General features: G+C 46.8%; 1 protein-coding gene across 1 annotated transcript; it reads right to left on the bottom strand.

The window, feature by feature from the left end:
* Nucleotides 1–29: 29 nt before the first annotated feature.
* slc8a3 (solute carrier family 8 member 3) lies at nt 30–20,360 on the bottom strand. The gene is made up of 8 exons (XM_085931605.1): nt 20,326–20,360; nt 16,115–17,942; nt 8,211–8,317; nt 4,368–4,385; nt 3,666–3,790; nt 3,277–3,376; nt 2,455–2,724; nt 30–2,363 (listed from the first exon to the last, which is right to left on the bottom strand). The coding sequence occupies exons 2-8, from the start codon at nt 17,890–17,892 to the stop codon at nt 1,987–1,989; spliced, it is 2,775 nt and encodes a 924-aa protein (XP_085787731.1). The 5' UTR covers nt 17,893–17,942; nt 20,326–20,360; the 3' UTR covers nt 30–1,986.
* Between the last annotated feature and the right edge of the window lie 1,180 nt (nt 20,361–21,540).

Raw genomic sequence — 21,540 nt, 5'->3', positions numbered from 1 at the left:
AAAACAGTTAGAATCTCCCAAAAAAAAAAACCTTTGGAAAATTGATATTTTTTCCTCATTTTTTTTTCCTTTGAAATTTGACATCTCATAGCAGGCCCGGGAGAACTTTTAAAATGTAACCTCCCCCGACCCCAAACATCACGCCTTTTACAAAAGACCATAAAAGTGAAACACTCACAAAGTCCAGTGAGGTCCTTACAAAGTCATGTGACTGTTTTTGAGCATTTAAAAAAAAAAAAAAAGAATTTCACCACATATCCTGGCACAGATTTGAAAAACACAAATGAGTCAAGGCAGAGAGAAAAACGCCAATGTTGTCGGTTTAAGCGACCTGGAAAGAGAAACAAACATAAAAAGATCAAATGTGGCTCAAGAAGTGTGTGAAAAGGTCCATTTTTTTTCATGTATATGTACAGAAGCTTTTCCAATTAAAAAGAGGAAGAGAAGAAATAAAAGAAAGTGTCTCAAAGTAGACAAACTGTGTCACTGTTTTTTTTATTCATATTTATCTTGTTTACAGTGGAACCTTCAAAGTTTGGACTCTCTGATTTTACTTTTTCTTTGGTATTACAATTTGAGCCTGGAACGACATTTGACTTTATTAATGATTTCAGTGTTTTTGCCATGTTGGGGATTCAAATATATATTTAGCCGATTCTGCTTTGGTGAAAGGTACTTAGTGGTGTTACAGTAATGACGTTCCCTTTTGCTCTTTTTATAATACAAAACAAGTAATACAATTATGTGAAGATTATATTTAAAAAAAAAAAATAAAATAAGAAATGAAATAGTATTCATAAATATTAAGGGACTGGATAAGACCTGGTGTTCGTACAGTAGTGATATTACCTTCCATCAAATAAATGGTAAGATATTGTCGTGGTGTTACAGTAGTGGTGTTATAACAGTAGTGCTGTTACGTTCCAGATTTTTTCAAATATAAATAAATAAATAAAAAACATTGAATGTTTAACAAATGGTAACTTTATAAAATTATTTCAAAATCATTGTACAAAATAAAATGAATTGTAAGATACCAGATGATTATTGATATTGTCTTCCTATTAAAAATGAAATAAATAAACAAATATAACATTTAAATCACATAATTTGTTGAAGAAGTTCTTTGTTTAACTTCTGGGGCAAATCACTCAAGATCTTTTTTTTGTCCAGCTTGGTTGCTGCCCTCAAGTGGCAGAAAAAAGAATGCAGCTTTTAAAAATACTTTTTAAAAAGGGGCCATTTTCACATATTCTTACTTGCAAAATGCTTCATACATCAAAGTCGACAGCAAAGTGCAATGGAAGGAAAAAGTAGAAAAATACTTCTCTGAATGTATCCACTGTATCTCTGCAGCAATTATTTTTCTTTTTGATTGAAAACTTGTGAGCGGGTGCTATGAGGCCGAGATATGGATTTAAATCATTCATGACTAAAACAGCTATGTGTGACCTTGAAAAACATCAAGACACGGTTCCAGGATGTAGTCTTATCCCTCGCTCTTTTTGTGAGTGCACTTAAATGCGGAAAATATACAAGAAATAAGGAAATATTATTTTAGAGCGATATAGAGTGGAAGTCATGTTCAATAACTGTCTGTGGTTGTGATTTCTGAAAAAACAAAAAAAACAAAACACTAACTCCATACTTCATCTGTTGTTTGGTTCCTTTTGTCACGTTTTGATCGGCAAAAATACTTTTCTTTACAAAGAAAAAAAAAAAAAAAAAAAGTCACTCCTGGTCAGGTTGTTGCGAAAAATAGACTCTCCAGTTGTGTAAGACTGCAGTCGCCTCCTTGCGGTGGAATGCTGGACCCCGTTCCTTGGCATCTTCTGGGCAATCCCCTTGGAGGTCCGCGCAGGGCGGGCAGCACCGCCTTCCGTGTGAGCCCAGCGGAAGGGCTTGAAGCGGGGTGAGTGGCGGGAGAGACGGGGGAGGGAGGGGTGATAGAAGTCCTGGTCCTTTTCGGGAAAAAAAAGGCCCCGTCTAAAAACCTTCTATATGACAGTAGGCCTCCAGGCTTGAGAAGAGGATGTAAAGGAACCACAAGCTGAAGAAGAAACCCGACGTGGCCAGTCTGTGCCCGCGGGGCCCGCCCAGCTCGCCCCCGATGTGCGCCCGTCGCCGGTACAGCAGCGCCGTGACGGCCAGGAAGGCAAAGATGGTGAAGAGCGTGACGGAGAAGGCCAGCGAGCCGGCTTCCACCACAAAGGGCTTGCCCTTGTTGTGCCAGTAGATGGCGGCCACCGACCACGCCAGGCCGATGCCCAGGAACACGTTGACGGCGTTGCTGCCCGTCACGTTGCCGATGGAGGCGTCGGCGTACGTGTCCTGCACCGCCGCCACCTTGCTGGCAAACGTGTCTGTGGATAGAGAAAGGGGATTTTGAAAAATATATTTACGGATAGCTAGCTAGCTCATTAGCTCGATCAGACATTGTCCAAGTATCCCGACCTGGCACGGAGGTCCCGAGCGCCACAAATACGACGGCGGTGACCGAGTCCTTGAGGCCGATGGTGCAACCGAAATGCGACGCCAGGTCGCCGATGACGGCGGTGAGCAGGCCGATGATGACGATGGACACAAAGAAGCACGCCCAGCCGTTCAGGTAGTCGGTGGGCGGCACGCAAGCGAACAGAACCTTCCAGAACACGGTCAGGAAGTGCATGACGTAGTCGAAGCAGGACGGCAGGCGTTCCTCGCCCGCGTCGTCTTCGTCCTCGTCTGGAAATGAGAATAGAAAAGAGAAAATTTGACAATCAAAGTTATCAGTGTCCCGAAACTTTTGCTTGCCATCTCAGTGTAAAAAAAAAAAAAAAAAAAAAGATCACCTCAGAACTTCCTAAGGTGGAAAAGGCAGAGCGAGTGAGCTGTGCGCTTATTCAAAGTGTCAGGCCTCGGAGGACCTGCGTGCCTTTTCCGGCCCGTAAAAGAAAATCACGCAAAGCGCCGCTGGATTGAATATTTCATGGCGAGAGTGACGATCCGCCGCCGCCGCTACTGCTGCCTCTATGCATCATCTGATGAATGAATTTTCTTTTTTTTTTTTCTCTCTCTCTCTCTGCTGTCCGCGAGAAGGCGTCCGGTACTCTTCGCTCGAATTCCAATGCATATATTTGAAGCCGAGGCGAGATGTTTTGATGCATAAGAATAGATATCAGTTGAAAATATTTGCTAGACCTCCACATGATGCAACACGAGAGGTGTTTGAAGAAAAGACGAAAAGGAAATCAAAGATTTAAAATGAGCAAAGCTGACTCCATTTCTTTGCCTTACCTGCGCTGACGGTAATAGCCTCCATGAACTGCTCTCTCCATGAATTGGTGCCCACCACCAGAGCCAGATTGGTCTTCTTGATCAGCTTGTCTACGGTGCTCTGTCATCACAACAAGCGCATTAGACACACTGACCACAAGGTGGCAGCATTGCCTTTAATGTATTAATTCAAAGCAGCATCACACTACACGGTACAATGATTAGCTTGAATTTGTTCCGTGACCAGGCTGGAAATTCAAACTTTTCATATTTACAAGATTATAAATGTAATTATTCAGAGTTAGTCTTGATAAGATTTCTACCGCCATCTAGTGGTCAAACACCTAAAGCTCACTTGTAAGTCAAGGTACGGCTGCAAACACATAAATGACGTTCCCTTCCTTCCTCACCTTAAACTCATAAGATTCTTCAATGATGACCTCCATCTTGGCGTGCTCGCCCAAAACCGGCTTGCCCATTTCGGCGATGCGTTTGGCTTCCTCCTCATCCGATGTGAACTTTCTGTCTGGAACGTCTGCGCAGACAAAGAGAGACATTTCAAATGAACATTTTTATGGAAATGTAATCTATTGAAATAAGGTATTCAGTGCCATTGACGAGAATAGACGTCAAACATAACTTGTGTACTATTAAAAAAAACAACAACGGAACTTTCTAGAGTCTCATAAATAAAAGGCCTGTTGGTGTTGCTGAAGCGTGGACAAGGGGATGCAGAGGCGGTGGCGCCTGCCTGCTTGCATGTGAGAGCTTCCCAGGATGCAACACGCCTGGCGAGGCAGACACCTTGTCATCGTGCCGCTCTTTGCTGACAACACGCCTCTCGGCATCAAATATTAACAACGACGCCATTAAAGATCACAGCCGAGTGCTCCTCCGCTGACACGCGCACACACGCATGCGTGTAAATCAATTACACGACGTGCATGGTCGTGTTTGGTTTCAAATTCATCATCATCTCCCGCTCTCATGGAAACAAACAATTCAAAATGAGTAGCAATCTCTGTGTTGTTTGGTTGGATTTGACTTTGTGACTTCATTGTTATCCGGTTTTAATGACATGCACACACACAGATGCATGATGGGGAACTTACCGCTGGCAAGCAGCATGGCTGCAGAGGACGAGAGGTGAAGATGACGAGAGGAGGAAAGAGAAAGGGATGAGTGAAGGATGTGGAAGAAGAAAAAAAATGAAGAAGACGGAGAGTAGCAGTGGGAAATGATTCATAGTTGTCCTCAAGCCACGATAAATAATTGTTGAAATTTAAACAAATGATTAAAAAAAAAGAAAAAGATGAATTGAACACTGCAAATTAGCATTGACTCATTTGATCTTTGGTGATATTTGGAAAAATCATTCAAAGCCGCAATGATGCAAAAAAAAAAAAAAACAACAACATTGATTTGAAGCTAGCAGGACAAAAATATACATTCATATCAGTGTTGCTCATAAAAGTTGCCTCACCCCCGAGCAACTTTGGAAATGATGACTCCGCCCTTGGGGGGTCTGGGCCGAGCGCATTTCTCCTTCTTGGAACTAGCCTTGCTCCGGGCTAACGTTAGCGGCGGCGAGCGCGCTCGCGGCCACCGACGTGTTTTGCATGAAGACGATAGGTAACGTGGCCACCATTTTGTGTGCACAAAGATGTCAGAATCACGCAGCTGCTTTGCATTTCAGGAGGCTTTTGAGAAGGTCATCAGTGACAGGCACATAATGACAGCCGATATTGAAAGGTTGCGTGCCCCCCCCACCACCCCCCCAAAGTGGTCCCAGAGGAACCCAGCATAACATCACTCTGCAACTTCCTCTTTTCTATTCCTGTCTGCTTCCATTTGAATCTATTACACCTCAGCACCTCACTGACTGACTGACTGCTGTCACCATAGCAACGGTTACTAGACGACAACTCGCGACAACTCTTCAGTCTGGGCGGCGGAAGAAAAAGTAGGGTGACGCACTTTTTTGTCAGCTACTCGGGGGTGTGAATCTAATTCTGCCAGCCAACTCTTTTAAGGCCGGTGGCTTTATTCCCTCCGATTCCGTGTTGACGTTCACACGCGACAGTTTTTTGGAAATGGTTTTCTTGATTTTGATGTCCCTCCAGTCCCAGCACCTCAATTTTCTGACGGGCGTTAGCGTTCAAAGATGGCGCCGGCGATGGCGTGCTTCAACAGCCAAATGTCACGACTCAAAAGGCCCTCCGGTTGCCACGGCGGCGCCGCGCAGGAATGGCTTGGGAATCACTCCCGAATCACGGATGGGTAGATTTAATTCAAACGGCCGACGGGACTACTCGGGCATGTGCACACCGCTGACTTCATTCTTTTCCCGGAATGTCAAAAAACTTGACACCCTAATGAAAGTCATGAAAAGCTACTCATTTAAAAGTCACGCTGCATTATTAACATTCTTTGAAGGGAAAATTCTTCATCATTAGTTATCCAACTTTGTATCAGAGGCATGAACCGAAAGTATTTGTTGGTGGGAGACAAACGCAATGCGTCAATTTCCCGGCTTTGGAGGATGCCTGCCGTGGTGGAGATTTCTCTTATTAAAGGAATAATGAACACTTGAATCCTTCTTGTATTGAGGGCGGGGATGTTAAATGGATGTCACGGCAGTCAATACTTTCCCTGAGTCTCTGGACATATTCATGCCGTCCCCCTAAGACTTCAATCAAAATGGTGTCATCTGTATTCAAGGAGCCCTGCTGTATTCTGGGATTGGAGTCAGACACCAGAAAAAAAACAAAAAACATTGAGGTTTTCTTTTTTTTTTTTTGGTATGAGAAATAAAAGTGATCTGAAAATGTGATGTAAGCTCATGAAAGTTTTACCGTTGAACACCTGAGAACTGTAAACTGACCCACGCAGACCTGATCGAAATAGAAAGTCCTGATCCAGAAAGACCTCATCCATTCCAAACAGATCTGATTCAAAACCGTCCTGATCCAAACAGACCTGATTCAAACCGACCTGATCCAGATCGATCAGATACACGTCGACCTGATCCGAAGCGACCTGATTCAAAGAGACCAGATACACAAAGACCCAAAGCGACCTGATCCGGACAGATCCCAGACCTCATCCAGACATCCTGATTCAAAACCACCTGACCTTACAAATCCTGATTCAAACACATAAACCATTTTCATTGCAGGTTGAGTTGTGTTGAAAGGCGGCTTTCTTCTTCTTCTCCTTCCTCCTGCATCTTGCAATATCAGGATTTATGCAGCTCGTGACCCCGCCTGGCAAAAGCAACGTAATGAGCTCAAGGTTCCATTCGGCCGAGGGATTCGAGCGGCGATGAATCGGAATGGTTGACAGCCGCTTGGCTCACGTGAATGCTCAAGAGGGGAAAGCAAAACCTCAGAGAGTTGCTGCTTAAATATTGAATCTGTATTTCATGTGGCAATCCTGACGTCTACCATGGAAAGTCCTTGGAAACGACCTTCTGGTCATGTTGTCACTTCAAGTCACATGATTCATGAGATTCAAGTGGGGGAAAAAGCTGAAGAATTTAACACAAACGCATCCCTTGACCAAATAAAATCCGCCTTCAAATCATCACTATATGATCAATAAACTCTTCCCAGAAGCAATTATCAAGTTGAGACAAATAAACACGTTTTTTCACATTTGAGTCAAGTGCGTTACTGACGAGACGCGAGACAGCTCAGACGTCAGCGAGTGATGAAGATGCCGGATGACGGGCGGCGGCTAAGCGAGGCGCATGTCAATAACCTGACACACCAAAGTCAACGGCGCCCCTCTCCCGGGAGGCTGCCAACGAGCCCCCCCGAGCTCGGGTCGCTAATGAGCACTTTTAATCTCATACCATGAAAAGCTTTCATTCGTCTTCTTTTTAATGAACGCGGGCTTTATGCTAATCTCCTCCGTGTTCATATGTAGATTGTAGCTCATAAGAGATGATTGGGTTTGTTTTGGGGCGCCTTATTAAAGGCCGAGCGAGCGCGGGAGCGTAATGGATGAATATTAAATGAGAAGTCGTCGTTTTGTTTGGGAGCCGACGCCACTCGTTTCTCCTCTTCCTCCTTTTTTCTTGCTTTAGGCCACAAGCTAACTTTTGCTAGCCTGGGGAAATTGACTATTTGTTTTGTATGCGTTTGTAGATGTGGTGATCATTTGTTCACGCTTGCTTGAGGGATGTTTTTATTTTTCTCGTGCGAGTTAATTAGTTGAAGGAGGCGTTTATTTCTTCGACGTTCCGACGGCGTCGCCACACTGTCTGTGTTTTTAGCTAACGCTAAAGCGTTATTCTGAGCTCTCTCCACACCAGCTTGTCCACCTGGCCTCCAGCGTGGTTAGATAACAACAACGCATTAGATAACGGGCAGCCTCGTGAAAAGACCCGATGGAGTTTTGTTTTTAGCAGACGTTAGCAAGCACGGAAACGCAAAGTTAATGACGAAAACAATTTGACATAGCCGCATTAGCGTTTCAGTCATAATACAGTCATCGGTCGTCAAACTAAAGGTGCTCTTATGTAAAATGCGAACATAATGGAATTTAGATGACAAAATACAGTGAGAGGCAGTTTTGCATTAAAACATAAAACAAGGATTAAGAGTCACTCAGGATAAATGCTAATGACAACGCTAACATTAGGGGTAGTCGTCAAATGACGTCCAAACTGCTTAAAGGTACAAAAAAAAAATGCTAATGCTAATTTCTGGTAAAACCTCATTTGTTGACATTGTGACAAAAACTAAAGTTAGCTGGGAATTTTAGCCTTAGCATCAGTTTGGCGCAAAAAACAAAACAAAAGACAAGATGTTCCTTTTGGAGTGACGGCAATGGATTGTTAATTGGATAAGTGAGGCAAGATGAGGCTCGAGGGTAAGAAGGAGACCCCCCAAAAAAAGGCAGCAGAAAAGAAAAGTGACAGATAGAAAGCAAGCAAGAGAGCAGCACACCTTTCTGAAGACTCATGTCCACCATCCGAGGCTCGGCCAGCTCCAGGAAGAAGTTCTTGTTCTTCTCGTACTCCTCGTCGTCGATGATTTTCACGCGGATTACTTTGCTGCCATGGGCGACGAAGAAGAGAAAAAGAACAGGAGAAGGAAGAGAAGAAAGGAAAAGTAGAAGAGGAGGTTAATATGCCATGGAAGGATACAGGAAGTGGGATTGATTAATCATCTGCATGGAGGAAAGGTGAGCAGGTGACGAATGGTTAATGCAAACAGTGCGAGAACAAATCAAGAGGTCAAATTAGAGGGTCAAAAGGTCAAGTCAGCTTTACATTTACTCAATATCAGGTAAACAATCTTGTAACATGGCACATCACAAGATTCCTACATTTGTTTTGGAGTTGTTGGGTTTTTTTTTTTAGGGAAGGGGGCTGATGTTCCAAAATGAGCCTCAGGCTGTCCGCCATGCATGATGCAAAACATCTTCTGCCATCTCCTCTTTAAAAAGTCAGCTGCAGACATAACTTTTGCATTTGATTTTGCTCCGCCGTCGAGTTAGCAAAGCTGCCAAGTAAGAACTTTGATGACGTGCCCGCTTCAACCGTGCTTTTTTTTTTTGATCGATGTAATATTGATGGGGCAGTCCAGCTGCTCAGTGGCCAGCTCGCCACAGGACGGATTTTTATATCCTCCCGATCAAACTTTTGAAAGTTTACACTGGAGTTTTACTGCTTCGTGCACGTAACATTCCATATCGCTCTTTGCCCCTTGTTGATTCTTCAAATGTTGAATATGTTGTAGTACATTAGTCCCGTCGACGGGCATGACTGTTTGAGAAGAAGCAGGCAAAGGAAGATACACTTCTAAAAATAGTCACAGATATTTTTCTCAAGGGGGAGTGTTGAGTGTTGCCTGTGACATTCAACTGCAAGCAAAACGCACGCCTGAGCACACAAATATGTGAAAAAAAAAGCAAAATTGTGATCTCTTATTCACAGCCTGGGGGGGGATGCTAGCACACACAATGTGACACACACACACAAAGGCTATTGTGATGCTGCAATTTCTTTTTGTCATTTTTTTTTCTTCGTCAAGAATTTAGAATCTAAATAAATAAATAATATATATATATATATATATAAACGACAAATAAACAAAAATATTTTATATATATATATATATATATATATATATATAAATAGAAAAATAAATAGATAAATAAAGGAGAAATAAAAAGGACCAATATGGTCCACAGATGAAGCATTTACTTTTCCACTTATTGGGGTCACAGGGAATCCCCGGCAGGGACACAAAGGGGCTGGCAGCCGGCCCACCGGCACCGCTCGCGTGCTGGCTGCAAATTTAAGGCTCTCGCATTGTACTGGCAAGGGGCTGCGGCGAGGCCGACCGTTAATATCATCTGGCTGGGGCGCGGTGTTAACGACCAGGTTAACCTTCCCTCAATGGATATGGTTTATATTCTCGTCCCCGCCCCACGCGTGGAGCAGCTGTGTGGCATCCCGCGGCCACCGCCGTTTAAAACTCACTCAGTCGTGTCCCAAGGAAAGTTAGAAGAAATAAATCACTCCTTATTTCATCATCACTAACGGTGGGATAAACGCTCGTCGGTTTCGGGTGGGCCGGAATGCTAATTCCATCTCGGGGAGCGTGTCGCCACCGTCTGTCATGTTTCATCTTCGTCAACATTAGCAGGCGGCGCGGCAGAAGACGTAATCGGGACTGACGTTCAAATGGCCGTCCGTCCGTCCGTCCGGGGAGTCTGTTTCGAAATCTGCTGATAAAAGCCGAGTAGGCCCCGTGTGAGTCACGCCGTCTGCCGCTAAAGGAGCACAGAACCGGACTTTGGGTTTTCTTACAAATAAAGAGAACGAGCACAAGAAACTTCTGCGTGGCACCGACCAGAATAACCTTGAGTAACGTGCCACATGCTGCTTCACCAGAGGTGATTATCCGTTGCGCATGTTTTTAATCACAAGAGGAAATGGACGCGCACGCCAACTTCACACGGGAATGGCCTCGGACCGGAACGACGCGATAAAGCTTCATGTTTTATGCATGCCCTCTTGTTCGCTCATGCACGGATTGACTGAAACCGGCTCGCCGAGCGGAGAGAGAGAGAGAGAACCGGAGCGCTCGCTAAAAGCCGAGCTGGTGTACAAAACACGGGCTAGCTACCACGGCGCGCCACGCTCAGTCGGCCATGCGGAAGGAACATGCCCAGTCCAGGCGGAGTAAGTGAGGGGTGATAAAGTGCTAAAAGAGGAGGACCAGAAGGCAGAGGGGAGTCCCGGCCAGGGGAATCTTCCCGTGTCCCCTCCACCGAGACGCCCGGCAGAATGTCCATTGCATAAATGAACAAAATGAAATATTAAACGCATGAAAGCAACGTGCTCGGTCAAGCGTATGAAATCCGCTGTCGTCCTTTATAATCGTCAAAAAAAAAAAAAGTGTTTCCATTACACTTGTGGAGGAGTCCCACAGGGTACAGTACTGAGACCATGTGAACAGTTTACAGCCAGATAGGAAATGGATGTTTCCGTCCATCAGGTTGATGCAGAAAAAAAAAAAAAGAGCTTTCATATCACAGCCGGCGCAAAAAACGATGGCGGCGTAGCAAACTACAGCCTTGCCTCTTCTTCCATCTCATTTCTTGTATGGCTATTTCCGTACATCTTCTCCCCTCCCGCCTATGTTCTTATTTTCAGCGAACCACCGCTGTGTTTACGAGCAAATGACCTGATTTTATGGGACGCCATCGCCACCGAGTCGTCACCAACGCTGCCGACTTCTTACGTGTTGTTCATTTTTTTTGGGGGGGGGGGGGCACAGATAGTATGTGTAAATAGTATAGTATGTGTAAATTAGCCAAACAAATCATAAAAACTATAGGTGCGGCCTGCTAGCGAGCTAGCATAACTTCATGAAGTGTCTCCTTTTCGGCCTTTAGCGACTGTCGTCTACATTATGCATGGGCGCGACGAGGAGCGCTAGCTATTTATAGCCGCTCGCTCATTAGCTCATCTTACGTAATTGCTCATTAGCATTAGTGTTAGCCGAGCGTATCTCCAACACCGCCATTAAATGTAATCGATGAGCTAAAGACCTTTGAGTGTGTGTGAGAGCGAGAGAGCGTCTTTCAAGTCAAACTTAACGACTCAATTTTGTAAATATTTGGTCAACTTCGAAGTCTTTAAAATACCAAATTTTAATTCACAATTGTTTTCATCCTTCAAAAGGCAACAGACAAGAGCGCGTCGAGGCTCGGCTGAAATGCCGGCGAGGCTGTCCGCTAGGCCACCGTGTCGTACTCTATAAATAAATAAATAAACCAAGAGGCAGGAAAAGCAACGGGCAGTGATGAGATTCCTGCTCCTTCCCTCCAGGAAGTCATGCCGCTTCTCCTCTCTGTCTGAGGGAGGCTGCGTTGCCATGGCAACGGCACAAAGTGTGTGCGTTAGGCAGCGGCACAGCATTCCCGGCTCGTACTGCAGGCTTTATTTTTAGCACGTGGCAGTTACATAATCAGGGTGACACTGAGGGGGAATCAAAAGGGAAAACATCCTCTGTGCTTCTCCTTTCTTGGATCTTTTTTTTTTTTTCCCTTTTCCTTTCATCCCTTTGTCTGGTCATTACCGACGAGGTCGGGAATCCGTTTGAGTGGTGGCTTTGTTCGATTTTTCTTTTCCGTGAAAGTTGAGTTGGTTTAAAACTTTATTGTCCATGATGTTTATGACAACATGTACATTTGGTTTTATTATCTTTTAAATTGTCTTTCATGTTTGCAAAAAATAGCTTTTTTTTTTTTTTAGTTTGACTCGATGCTCACCAAAATATGCACAACGTATTTTTTTTTTTTTTTAACAAATGCACGCCTTTGATGTTTCCGAAGGCTTTGGCGTGTTTGCTGCATTCATCAGTCACCGATAGACAAGCCCTACTCCTCCTCCTCCTTCTCTTTTATTGACATTCTGATGAAGTGTCAGGGCCAAGGAGTTCCATTAAAAGGGCTGCAACCACAAGTTATAGCATGCGCGCGCACACACACACACACTGAAGCAGGTTAAGCTGGAAACAAGATCAGATTAAAAGCGGCTCCTATATATCGCCGCCCGAACGATGCCGAGCACTCTGGCAGATCACGGTGAGGCTTCACTTTCACTTTCCCTCGGCAACCGTTTTGACCCTGACGTTGAAAGCCAATTATGCAATAAGTGCAAGGTCTTTGTGTTTTTTGGCTCCAGGAGGATTCAAAATAAGGGCCAGACATTTTTTTTTTTTTTACCCGACAGTGAATTACATCTGTAATACTTTCAAGTATTCCAAAGTGACAAAAAGAATGTATCTTGTGGAATGATGAATCAAAGACACATCAAAAAGACCTGGCAAGAAAAAAAACAACGTGCGCTAATGACGCTAGCCCTAACGATGCGCCAGCTAACGAGGAGAAGACGCACGTTTGGTGAAGATATCAAAGAAGTTGTCATCGGGAAGTCTTGGATGATCTCTAACGAGGAGCGCTTTCAAAGAAGTCGCCCACACGCCTCGTTCGAGGAGACTTCGGCTCGCTCTCCCTCCACTCTTTGTTTCTGGGCCTCTCGTTATCCACCATCTTTTTTTTTCCCCCTCTGGAAATATCCTTCCTGCTCATATTTATCTCACTCAGATTTCTTGTATTATCATCTTTTTCTCATAAAAGTATCACTTTTTTTTTTTGCAGTACGTTTAACTTCTACTCGGAACTATTCTCATTAAATAGAAATGACTTTTTTTTTCCTTTTAGCAGACTTCAGCAGGACTTTCTTCTGGTACTTTTTCAAAGTGTTTATTTGTGGCTACTTGAAGCGTTCAAAACGAGTGCAGGTTCAAATAAAAGTCGGCCGCCATCTTGATCCGGTTTCCCCGGGCAGAGTGGAAAATGCTCTTCCCATTCGCTCGGGAGAGATGATCCCCAACAGAAAGAGCTGGAAGGTGGCAATAGAGCAGGAGAAGCCAAGAACATTGCTTTCCTGACAGGATTACATAAAAGGAGCTGATGGAGGGGAAGATGAGGTGTTGTAAAAAGGAAGAGGGTTCCCGCGGGGAACCGGCAGAGCTGCGATCCGCCATTGTAACCTCTTCATCTTTGGCCAGGGAGCGCGATGTGACAAGCGTCTCCAGCCCCAGAGGCTTCTGTGGGAGTGTGTTTGTTTGCCAAACTCAAAATCATCGCCCGCCTCATGTCCGGCTTCCTCCCACCCTGATCACCGTTCACCTTCATGACCGAGCCTTTGGCCTTTTTCCTCTGACGAGACAAAAGCACCCACGTCATGGCCAAATGGGAAAAGTCCAAAATGGGGAAAAAGCCAGCTTTGTTTGCTGTAAATATCGAGGTTTCCTTTTCCAATACGTGGCGAGCACATGGCTCCACTTTAACATGGAGCGGGAGTCGGCCGACTGCCTCGGGGGGGGGACCTCCAACGAGGGTTTTCCTCCGGGATGAAACTGGCCGGTGGTTAGGAGTGATGCACAACAACAAAGCTTTTGCCTGAATGATTCCAACTCCCTGCTCCTCTGGTGCTGGATACAAAGAATTGTTTATGCGCCAGTCGCTTGCTTCTTTTTTGTCTACCGAGATGGAATTATCTTAACATTTTAAACGCTCCTATCAATTGCCATTTGAAAATCCTCTCAAATCTCAGCTAGCTAGCACAACTTGGCCATTTGTAGAAACCCGAATAACTGATCCCCGGTCAGATTTACGCGGCACTCGATGAGGCGGGGAAGGAGCCGGTGACACAGCCGGTGCCGGATTGCGTTATAAATAAGCCTTAACTTAATTGCATTCCCCTGACGGAGAGCGCCCAATGCAGCGGGGCCAGCATATTTATTACCACTCAACCTGTGTGTGTGTGTGTGTGTGTGTGTGTGTGTGTGTGTGTGTGTGTGTGTGTGTGTGTGTGTGTGTGTGTGTGTGTGTGTGTGTGTGTGTGTGTGTGTGTGTGTAGCGTTTAGTAGCTCTAGTGTGTTGGATCAGATAAGAACATGTCTCCCGAATATCTGTTTTTTTAATCACACAATCTGCGTCATGTCAGAACACTCATTGACACCCGACTTGTACTTGTTTACAAGAATGCGCAATTCCGAATGGCCTACTGCCAATTGTTTACAGCGGGAGTCAATTCACTTTTGGGGTTGACTTAAACGACTTTGCTACAAAATGTCTTGATCCATGCTGACATTAAAAAGGGGGTGAATGAATGAGCCAGCGCTGCATGGCGGTAAGGTGAACCTGGTGCGGCTATGCGCACGGTCAGCGCTTTTGCCGACATGTGTCGTGTCAGTCACGGCATTGCGGCAGGAATCGGATGGGACTCCAAAGTAGGCCGTGGATTAGCAGCCTGCTAAATAATGGCTGATTATTAGGGGGGGGGGCTGGACCTAAAAAAAAAGTTTGAGCAACCCTCGACGTGACCCGGCGCATTTACAAGCTCGCAGAGGCGCGACGGCGACGGCAATTAGCGCGGCTCATTCTGCTCTGTCCGCTAATTAGTTTATGAATGTATCAGCGCCTTGTTAAACACGCCGCGTCTCCAGGGAGGACGCCTCTCCCGACAAGCAGCTGCCTCCGCCGTCTCTGGGTCAAGACAGTGAAGAAAAAAAATAAAAATAATAATACTTCAAAATATACAAAATAAATAAATAAAATATAATAAATATATATAATAAAGAATAAATAGAATAATCGACATTTTGTCCGGATTTTTCGCTAAAAGTTAGCTCAACTATGGGCTGCTAGCGCCCATCCTAAGGTAGCTAGCGATAACATCGATCAAATCGATAGATACATCCATTCTCCGGCTAACCATGTGTGGTCCAACAGATGGACAGTACCGTGTCTAACCCTCCAAACAAATCCCGTTTGGCATTTTGGGAACCTTTGTGATCTTCGGGCCCACCTGCACACGATTCATCATCGGAGCGGCCGTCACATTGTACACAACGGCCCCAACACAATGGACGGATCGATACACAACGCACCACGACAACTTTCTGGCCGTAATACAAGTGCTCTTCCTTTCTGCGTGGCCCCGCCGGGAAGTCTCTTCTTGCACATAAATCAAGACAACTACCCCCCCCCCCCCCCCCCCCAGAGAGGCCGGCGTGCCCATAGGAGCCCTGCTGATCACCCTGACACTCGCCCCCCCCCCCTTCCCCTCTAGAGTTGTGACACCAGCAGAAGGTCCCGCTGAGCGGAGGATGTCAGACGTACGATGTCAATTTGATTCACAGCCTGAGCGCCCTTGTGTGCAAGGAGGAGGCAGCAAAAAAAAAAAAATCAATATTTCCAGAGATGCAATTCTGTAGCCTTTACAGCGGACACAAAAAAAAAGGCAGATAGATAGAAAGATAGGAAGGTCAGGACACGGTTTATCTTATTACTTATAAGCCCGCTACGGTGTGTTCATGTTTCAGGAAAAAAAAAAAAAAACCCCACGTACGACATTTACATACGCCATAATTCACTCTTATCGGTCTAGTCCGAATAGCGACTTACGTCACTGTTCCACTTTGTGTGATTGCTTGGCCTCAAAAAGCAAAAAAAGGGACACGTCAACAATTGAAATAAAACAAACAAAAAAAATCTATTGGGATTAGAGATGCCAGGTTAGCTCAGGACTTCCTGTTGGTGTGTGACAAATCCTCATATTGAATCCCCCTCGCATGCAACACGAGAAGAACAAAGGTATGCACGCTTGGATGAGGCTTAAAAAAAAAAAAAACATGTTTGGAGCTAACGGTTATTTCATCCTTATCATCAGACCGTTCAAACGATCAGAAGATGGCAGAAAGTCAGCACGACTCAAACGCATAAAACCTTCCCGATATAGATGAGAGAAATCGAGTCTTACCAGGTTTCGTCGTTCTTGAACTCCAGCTCGCCGAACGTGTCCTCGAAATCCTCGCCGCCGCCCTTGGCCAGCCCCTCCACGGTGCGGTAAGGCACGACGACGGTGCCGCGGGCGCCCGACGTTCGCAGGACCTTCACCTCCATGACGCAGACGCTTTCGCTGATGTGCATCACGCCGCTCTCAAAGGTGAAGATGCCGGCGTGGTCGTCGTCCAGGATGGTGACGGTGGCCACGGCGGGGAAGCCCAGGGCCGCTTTGGGGTACGGTAGACTGTTGGCGGACAGCAGCTCCTCCTCCGTCTCCATCACGCGGAGGTTGCCCAGCCGCACGAAGAAGTGCTCGTCCTCCTCGAAGATGTCGTCGTCGATGATGCCCACGCTGATGTCCTTGAGCGTCTCGCCGGGCTTGAAGACCAGCGTGCCCTCGGTGAATTCGTAGTCGGCGCCGGCGTTGGCCGAGCCGTCCTCCGTCTTGTAGTCCACGCAGACGGTTTTGCCCACGTCGCCGCCTCTCCGGGTGACGGTGAGGATGGCGGCGCCGCAGTTTTCCAGGCACTGGTAGGCGGCGGGTTCGAAGGCCACCCGCGACACGTACTCCTCGGGCTCGTCGGCACGCACCTCCAGACAGCTGGCCGACTTCTTGGCCTGCTCCGCCACGTGCTTCTTGAGGATGTTGCCGGCGCCCGTCATCATGCGCGTGGCTTGGATGCGGTAGAAGGCGCGGCTCTTCTGCTGGTGGGACAGCGCGTGGTAGTTGGCCATCTCCACCAGCTGGTCCAGCTCCTTCTCCGGGTGCTTCTGTTTCAGGTCCTTGAGGATGCGGATCATGTCGCGGCGGGACTCGTCCGTTTCCCTGCCCCCCGTGGGGTCCGTCAGATTGACGCCGCCGTCGGCAAAGTGCGAGTTGACCCCCTTCCCGTCCATCTCCATGCCCTTGGGGGTGCGGTCGGCCTCGTTCTCGATGACCACGCCGCGGTGCTTGTCGGTGCGATACTTCCGCCGCATGAACTTGTAGAAGAGAAGGCGGCGGTCGGCCACCCAGGCCAGCAGCACGCAGATGGGGAAGAAGGCCAGCGTCACCAGGCCCTCCCAAACCTGCACCACGTTGGGCGAGAAGACGGCCAGGATCATGTAGAGCCAGATGTACGCAAAGATGCTCCAGCCGGCCGTGATGAAGAAGACCCGCAGGTGCTTGATCTTGCGCACCTCACCCTGAGGGATGACGGACACGCACAGGCCCACGATGACAAACATGTTGAAGGCGGCGCTGCCCACGATGGTGGACGGCCCCAGGGCGCCCGCTTTGAACCCGTGGCCGCAGACCTCGATGATGGACAGCAGGATCTCCGGGGTGGAGGAGCCCAAGGCCATGAGGGTGAGGTTGGACACCGTCTCATTCCATACGCGGATGGTGGCGGTGGTGGTCTCGCCGTTGGGCCTGCGGATCACCACCTCTTTCTCCTGAGACGTGATCACCTCGATGGCTGCCATGAAGCGGTCGGCGATGATGGAAACGCCCAGGAACATGTAGATCATGGCCACAAAATACACGATGACCCGCGCGATCTTGTCACCCATGGACGGGTCCTCGGGGTACCAGATGGGCAGGATGATGCCGGGGTAGCACTTGTAGTTGCCCGGGCAAGTGGCGTTGACGGGACTGAGCGGCGAGCTCGGGGTGGTCCGGGCCTCGGCGCCGAAGAAGGCGGCGGCTGCCGAGAGCGGTCCCAACCAGAGGCGGGCCAACCGCCCCGGACTTACAAGCCTTGAGCCCTCCATGCACCCTCGGTGGTCTCGAGGGTCCAGCACTGGGCCTTGACTTCCACCACCTGAACACATGGGGGAAAAAAAACTTTCAACGACGCGGTCTAGCGAAGCGCCGGCATTCTTCGGACTCATCGTTTGACTTCTGGTCATGGAGTGCTTAGATAACTTTTCCCAGAAAGAAAGAGCGTGGGAGAGAATTTCCCCCAATTTCACGAGTGCAAAAATTCAGACGGGGCGACCTACTTTATAAGCAGCGTAATCGTGACAAGTTGAGGCAGGCCGGAATAAATATTCCCCTCCCTCTCTTTCTCTCCCCACCGAAAATGCAAATTACTCTGGTCTGGGAAGAAGACAGAAGGAAAAAAAAAATGGAGCTAAAGTTTGTTTAATAAAACGCTAGCCCGCAGACCCGTTTGTAATCACGGGAGTTTGCCTTTCGGATGTGGAGACCAATTACGCCGACTGGAGCCTGATTGTGTTCAATTCTCTTGGGTGGAGGGCAAATGGCCGACTGACAAATATACAAACGTGGTGAGCTGGGAAGCAAACTAGCTCGCTCAGCAGGAGCTCCGGCCTGACTACGCAAAAAAAAAAAAAAAAAGCAGATGCTAAAAGAGCATCAAAGGCGACAGAAAAGACGCCGCAGATGTCTCGGACCGCGTTATGCGAGATGACAACCCGTTTAGCGTTAACGGTTGAGGTCAAGCATAAGCGGACAGCATTTGGTCAGCATGTGGGAATTTTCTTCGTTAAGCTAACGTTAGCATTGCGCCAAAAGCTCACCCGAGGGGGGTGGTTTTCTTTTTGGATTGTTTTTGCCTTGAATGGAACAGTCCACTCCATAAAAAGAAATGGTACGTTGGGATCATGTCCATTTGTAACGTCTTTCTTGTTCTAAAGATTTACAAGATTGATTAGGCACTAAACAATTCAATAGACACGCCCACGGCGTGTTTGTCAATTAAGTGCGTGAAGACTTGTGCATCAGAGCCGCCTCACAAACTTTGGATTTTTTTTTGTTGTGATTATTGATTTTCTTGATAGAAGTACTTAGTGGTGTGTGTGTGTGTGTGTGTGTGTGTGTGTGTGTGTGTGTGTGTGTGTGTGTGTGTGTGTGTGTGTGTGACTTCCAAATGAGCAGCAACACGACAACTTGCATACTTAATGACTTTTTTTTTTCTTGTCCCATTCGGCCTGTCATCAAAGGTTTACCCAAAATGATTCTTCCTGCAAATTTTACATGATAATCTTTTTTTTTTTTTGCATTTGAACTCGCCTGAACTCAATTAATGCAATGTTTATGCAATATTTAATTAGTTTTGCTCATGCTCCACAGAACAAATTTTACATTACAATATGTTTTTTTGCTCCATTTAATTATTCATTCCTGCTCTGTGAAGAAAATTTGACATGATAATTTTATTTTTTTTGCTTTCTATTTGAACACGATGGTACCTTGGTGTTCCTTTTTTTTTTTTAAATTGCCATTTCAACTCGTATAAACTCAACCCCCCAAAAAAATCATTTCATGACTTTTCCTAGCCTTCGACTGTTCCAAGTTTCTGTACTTTAAATACATAAAAACATAATTAACGCCACTATTAATTCTTGCTCCGTGACTTAAACGTTACATGACAACATTGGTCTTGATTGCTCCAGTGAGTAATTACTTGCATTAATTGGTGTTAAACATTGACGACGGGCAATCAGTCACTGTGCAGACTTATCACTCGTGTTTATATGCGGAGGGGAAGGGGGGATGGGGGGGGGGGGGGGGGTCTCGTGCATATATGCCAGTTATTAAGCCACATGATTTATTCATGCGCTTCTGGATCTGGTATCCCCGTCAGCGTCAAATGCTGTTCGGCAAGCCAATCACGTGGCTCGTTTCAAGGTAAGCCTTACAGGGATTCTTCTTCATTGCATTTCATTGATCACCAAAATATTAAGTGTGCATGGAAATGAGCTAGTATGAACGCATTAAAACGGTTTGACTCCGGATTACGCCATTTCCTCTGGGATTGTGCTACTACACACGACATGTTGGGTATTACTAAGAGGGTCACATTCATCGTCTGCGTGACATGACGGCCTTATTCTATTTTTGGACGTGTGTGTGTGTGTGTGTGTGTGCGTGGGGGGGGGTCTTTAAAAAAAGGGGGGGGGGTCATTTGAGCTGCACACTCAGCAGTGCTTCAGCTGTTGCTGATTAATCATCATCTGCTATACCTGAAGTGGAGGAGTGAGGGAGGGGGGGGATTCCCAATAACCCCCCCCCCATGTCAATTCAAAAAAAGACATTGTGCACGTTGTGTGTTCCGATGAGAACATCAATGACGCGCCCATTAGATCTTGAAGCATGCGTACAAGATGATTAATTGATCCATCTGTCACACACAAATCCATAAACATGCAATATTATGACTATTATGAGGTGTCACTCACCTGGTTAGCTTGTGTCGAAGCTGCACCACCTCCTCCTCCTCCTCCCCACCCCCCCCCCAAAAAAAAATAATCTCGTGGACAACCTCCCCTTCCCTCAAGCCGGCTCGGCTCCCCCGGCGAGAGGCGTCTCGGATGGGATCCGTCGGAGGGGCTCGCCTCGGTGCTGGTAATGGTGGTGGTGATGTCCTCCTTCCCCCAGAAGCTCCTCACGTCTGGCGGGACTGAGCGGAGCTGTCAGTGACAAGGGAGGAAGAGGAGGAGGGGTGAGGAAGGAGAGGAGGGAAGGAAAGAGGGTGAGTATTTTAAGGTCCTCGCCGATGATGGATGCTCGCAGCGGCTCGCGCTCGGCCGCCGAGCCGTGAATCAGCGCTCTCCGGTGGGGAAGGCGCGCGCACGAGGTCCCTCCTCCCGCTTCTCCTCCTCTTCCTCCACATTCAGTGACGCTCTCCCGCATCGCTCCGTGACCGCCTCCTCATCCTCATCTCTTTTATTTTTTTGGGTGGGTGCTTTAACAATATTATGATTATTTTTAGAGGCGGTGTCCAATGGTTACAGTCGCTCCTTCCCGCGCGCGCGGCTGACTACGTCATCGCCCTCGTCAGCTGAGAGGAGAAAACCTGCAGCGAAGCTAGCGTGAGGACTGCGGTCGGATTATTAGGTACACCTGCACCACCCTCATCTCGTGACGAATGAATGCAAAGGAAAAATGAGGAGACAAACTCATTGATTTTCAATGCTTAAACAAAAGAAGACCATCATCATCAACACCATCATCATCACCATGGCAACGCTTCCTCTACCTCCCGTGAAGTTGTGGGCGTGGCGGGCACGTTTCCAACCGCCTCATCATGTTGCGAGCGAAGCAAAAGAGCCGCGGGGGGGCATTTGTTCCGCGTGGACTCCCCCTCAGCTGCCAAACGTCAGACTATTTTTAGACGCCGGCGGAGAAAGAGCGTGAGCTGAGAAGCGGACGGATGAAACCCAAGTCGTGTCCTCCTTCCTTTTGCTTTGACTTGCAAGCTTAAACTTGATACCGGCGCTGTATGCTGGGAGGCTACCTGAAAGCTAACATTCAATAGGAAATTCCATAGGAACACACGCAGGGCTAACAATTAGCATCGACGCGGTGATGTTAAAAAAAAGCAACAGCTACCCAAATGTTGCTAAACACGTAGATAGACCATAATATCATTCCTCAAGCATATATTCTCTATC

This window comes from Syngnathus leptorhynchus, chromosome 15, assembly GCF_054491065.1.
Source record: "Syngnathus leptorhynchus isolate UIUO chromosome 15, UIUO_Slep, whole genome shotgun sequence".
NCBI classification, from domain to species: Eukaryota; Metazoa; Chordata; class Actinopteri; order Syngnathiformes; family Syngnathidae; genus Syngnathus; species Syngnathus leptorhynchus.
Note: the sequence above shows the minus strand (reverse complement) of the source record. Positions and strands in the feature narration are given on the sequence as shown.

What these genes read in the sequence shown, in the direction of transcription:
- slc8a3 (XM_085931605.1), bottom strand. Translation starts at nt 17,892, where the DNA reads ATGGAGGGCTCAAGGCTTGTAAGTCCGGGGCGGTTGGCCCGCCTCTGG. An exon ending in TTCAAGAACGACGAAACCTG is followed by an intron (nt 8,318 to 16,114) that starts GTAAGACTCGAT and finishes CGCCCATGGCAG; the next exon opens with CAAAGTAATCCGCGTGAAAA. An exon ending in AAGAATCTTATGAGTTTAAG is followed by an intron (nt 3,377 to 3,665) that starts GTGAGGAAGGAA and finishes TTGTGATGACAG; the next exon opens with AGCACCGTAGACAAGCTGAT.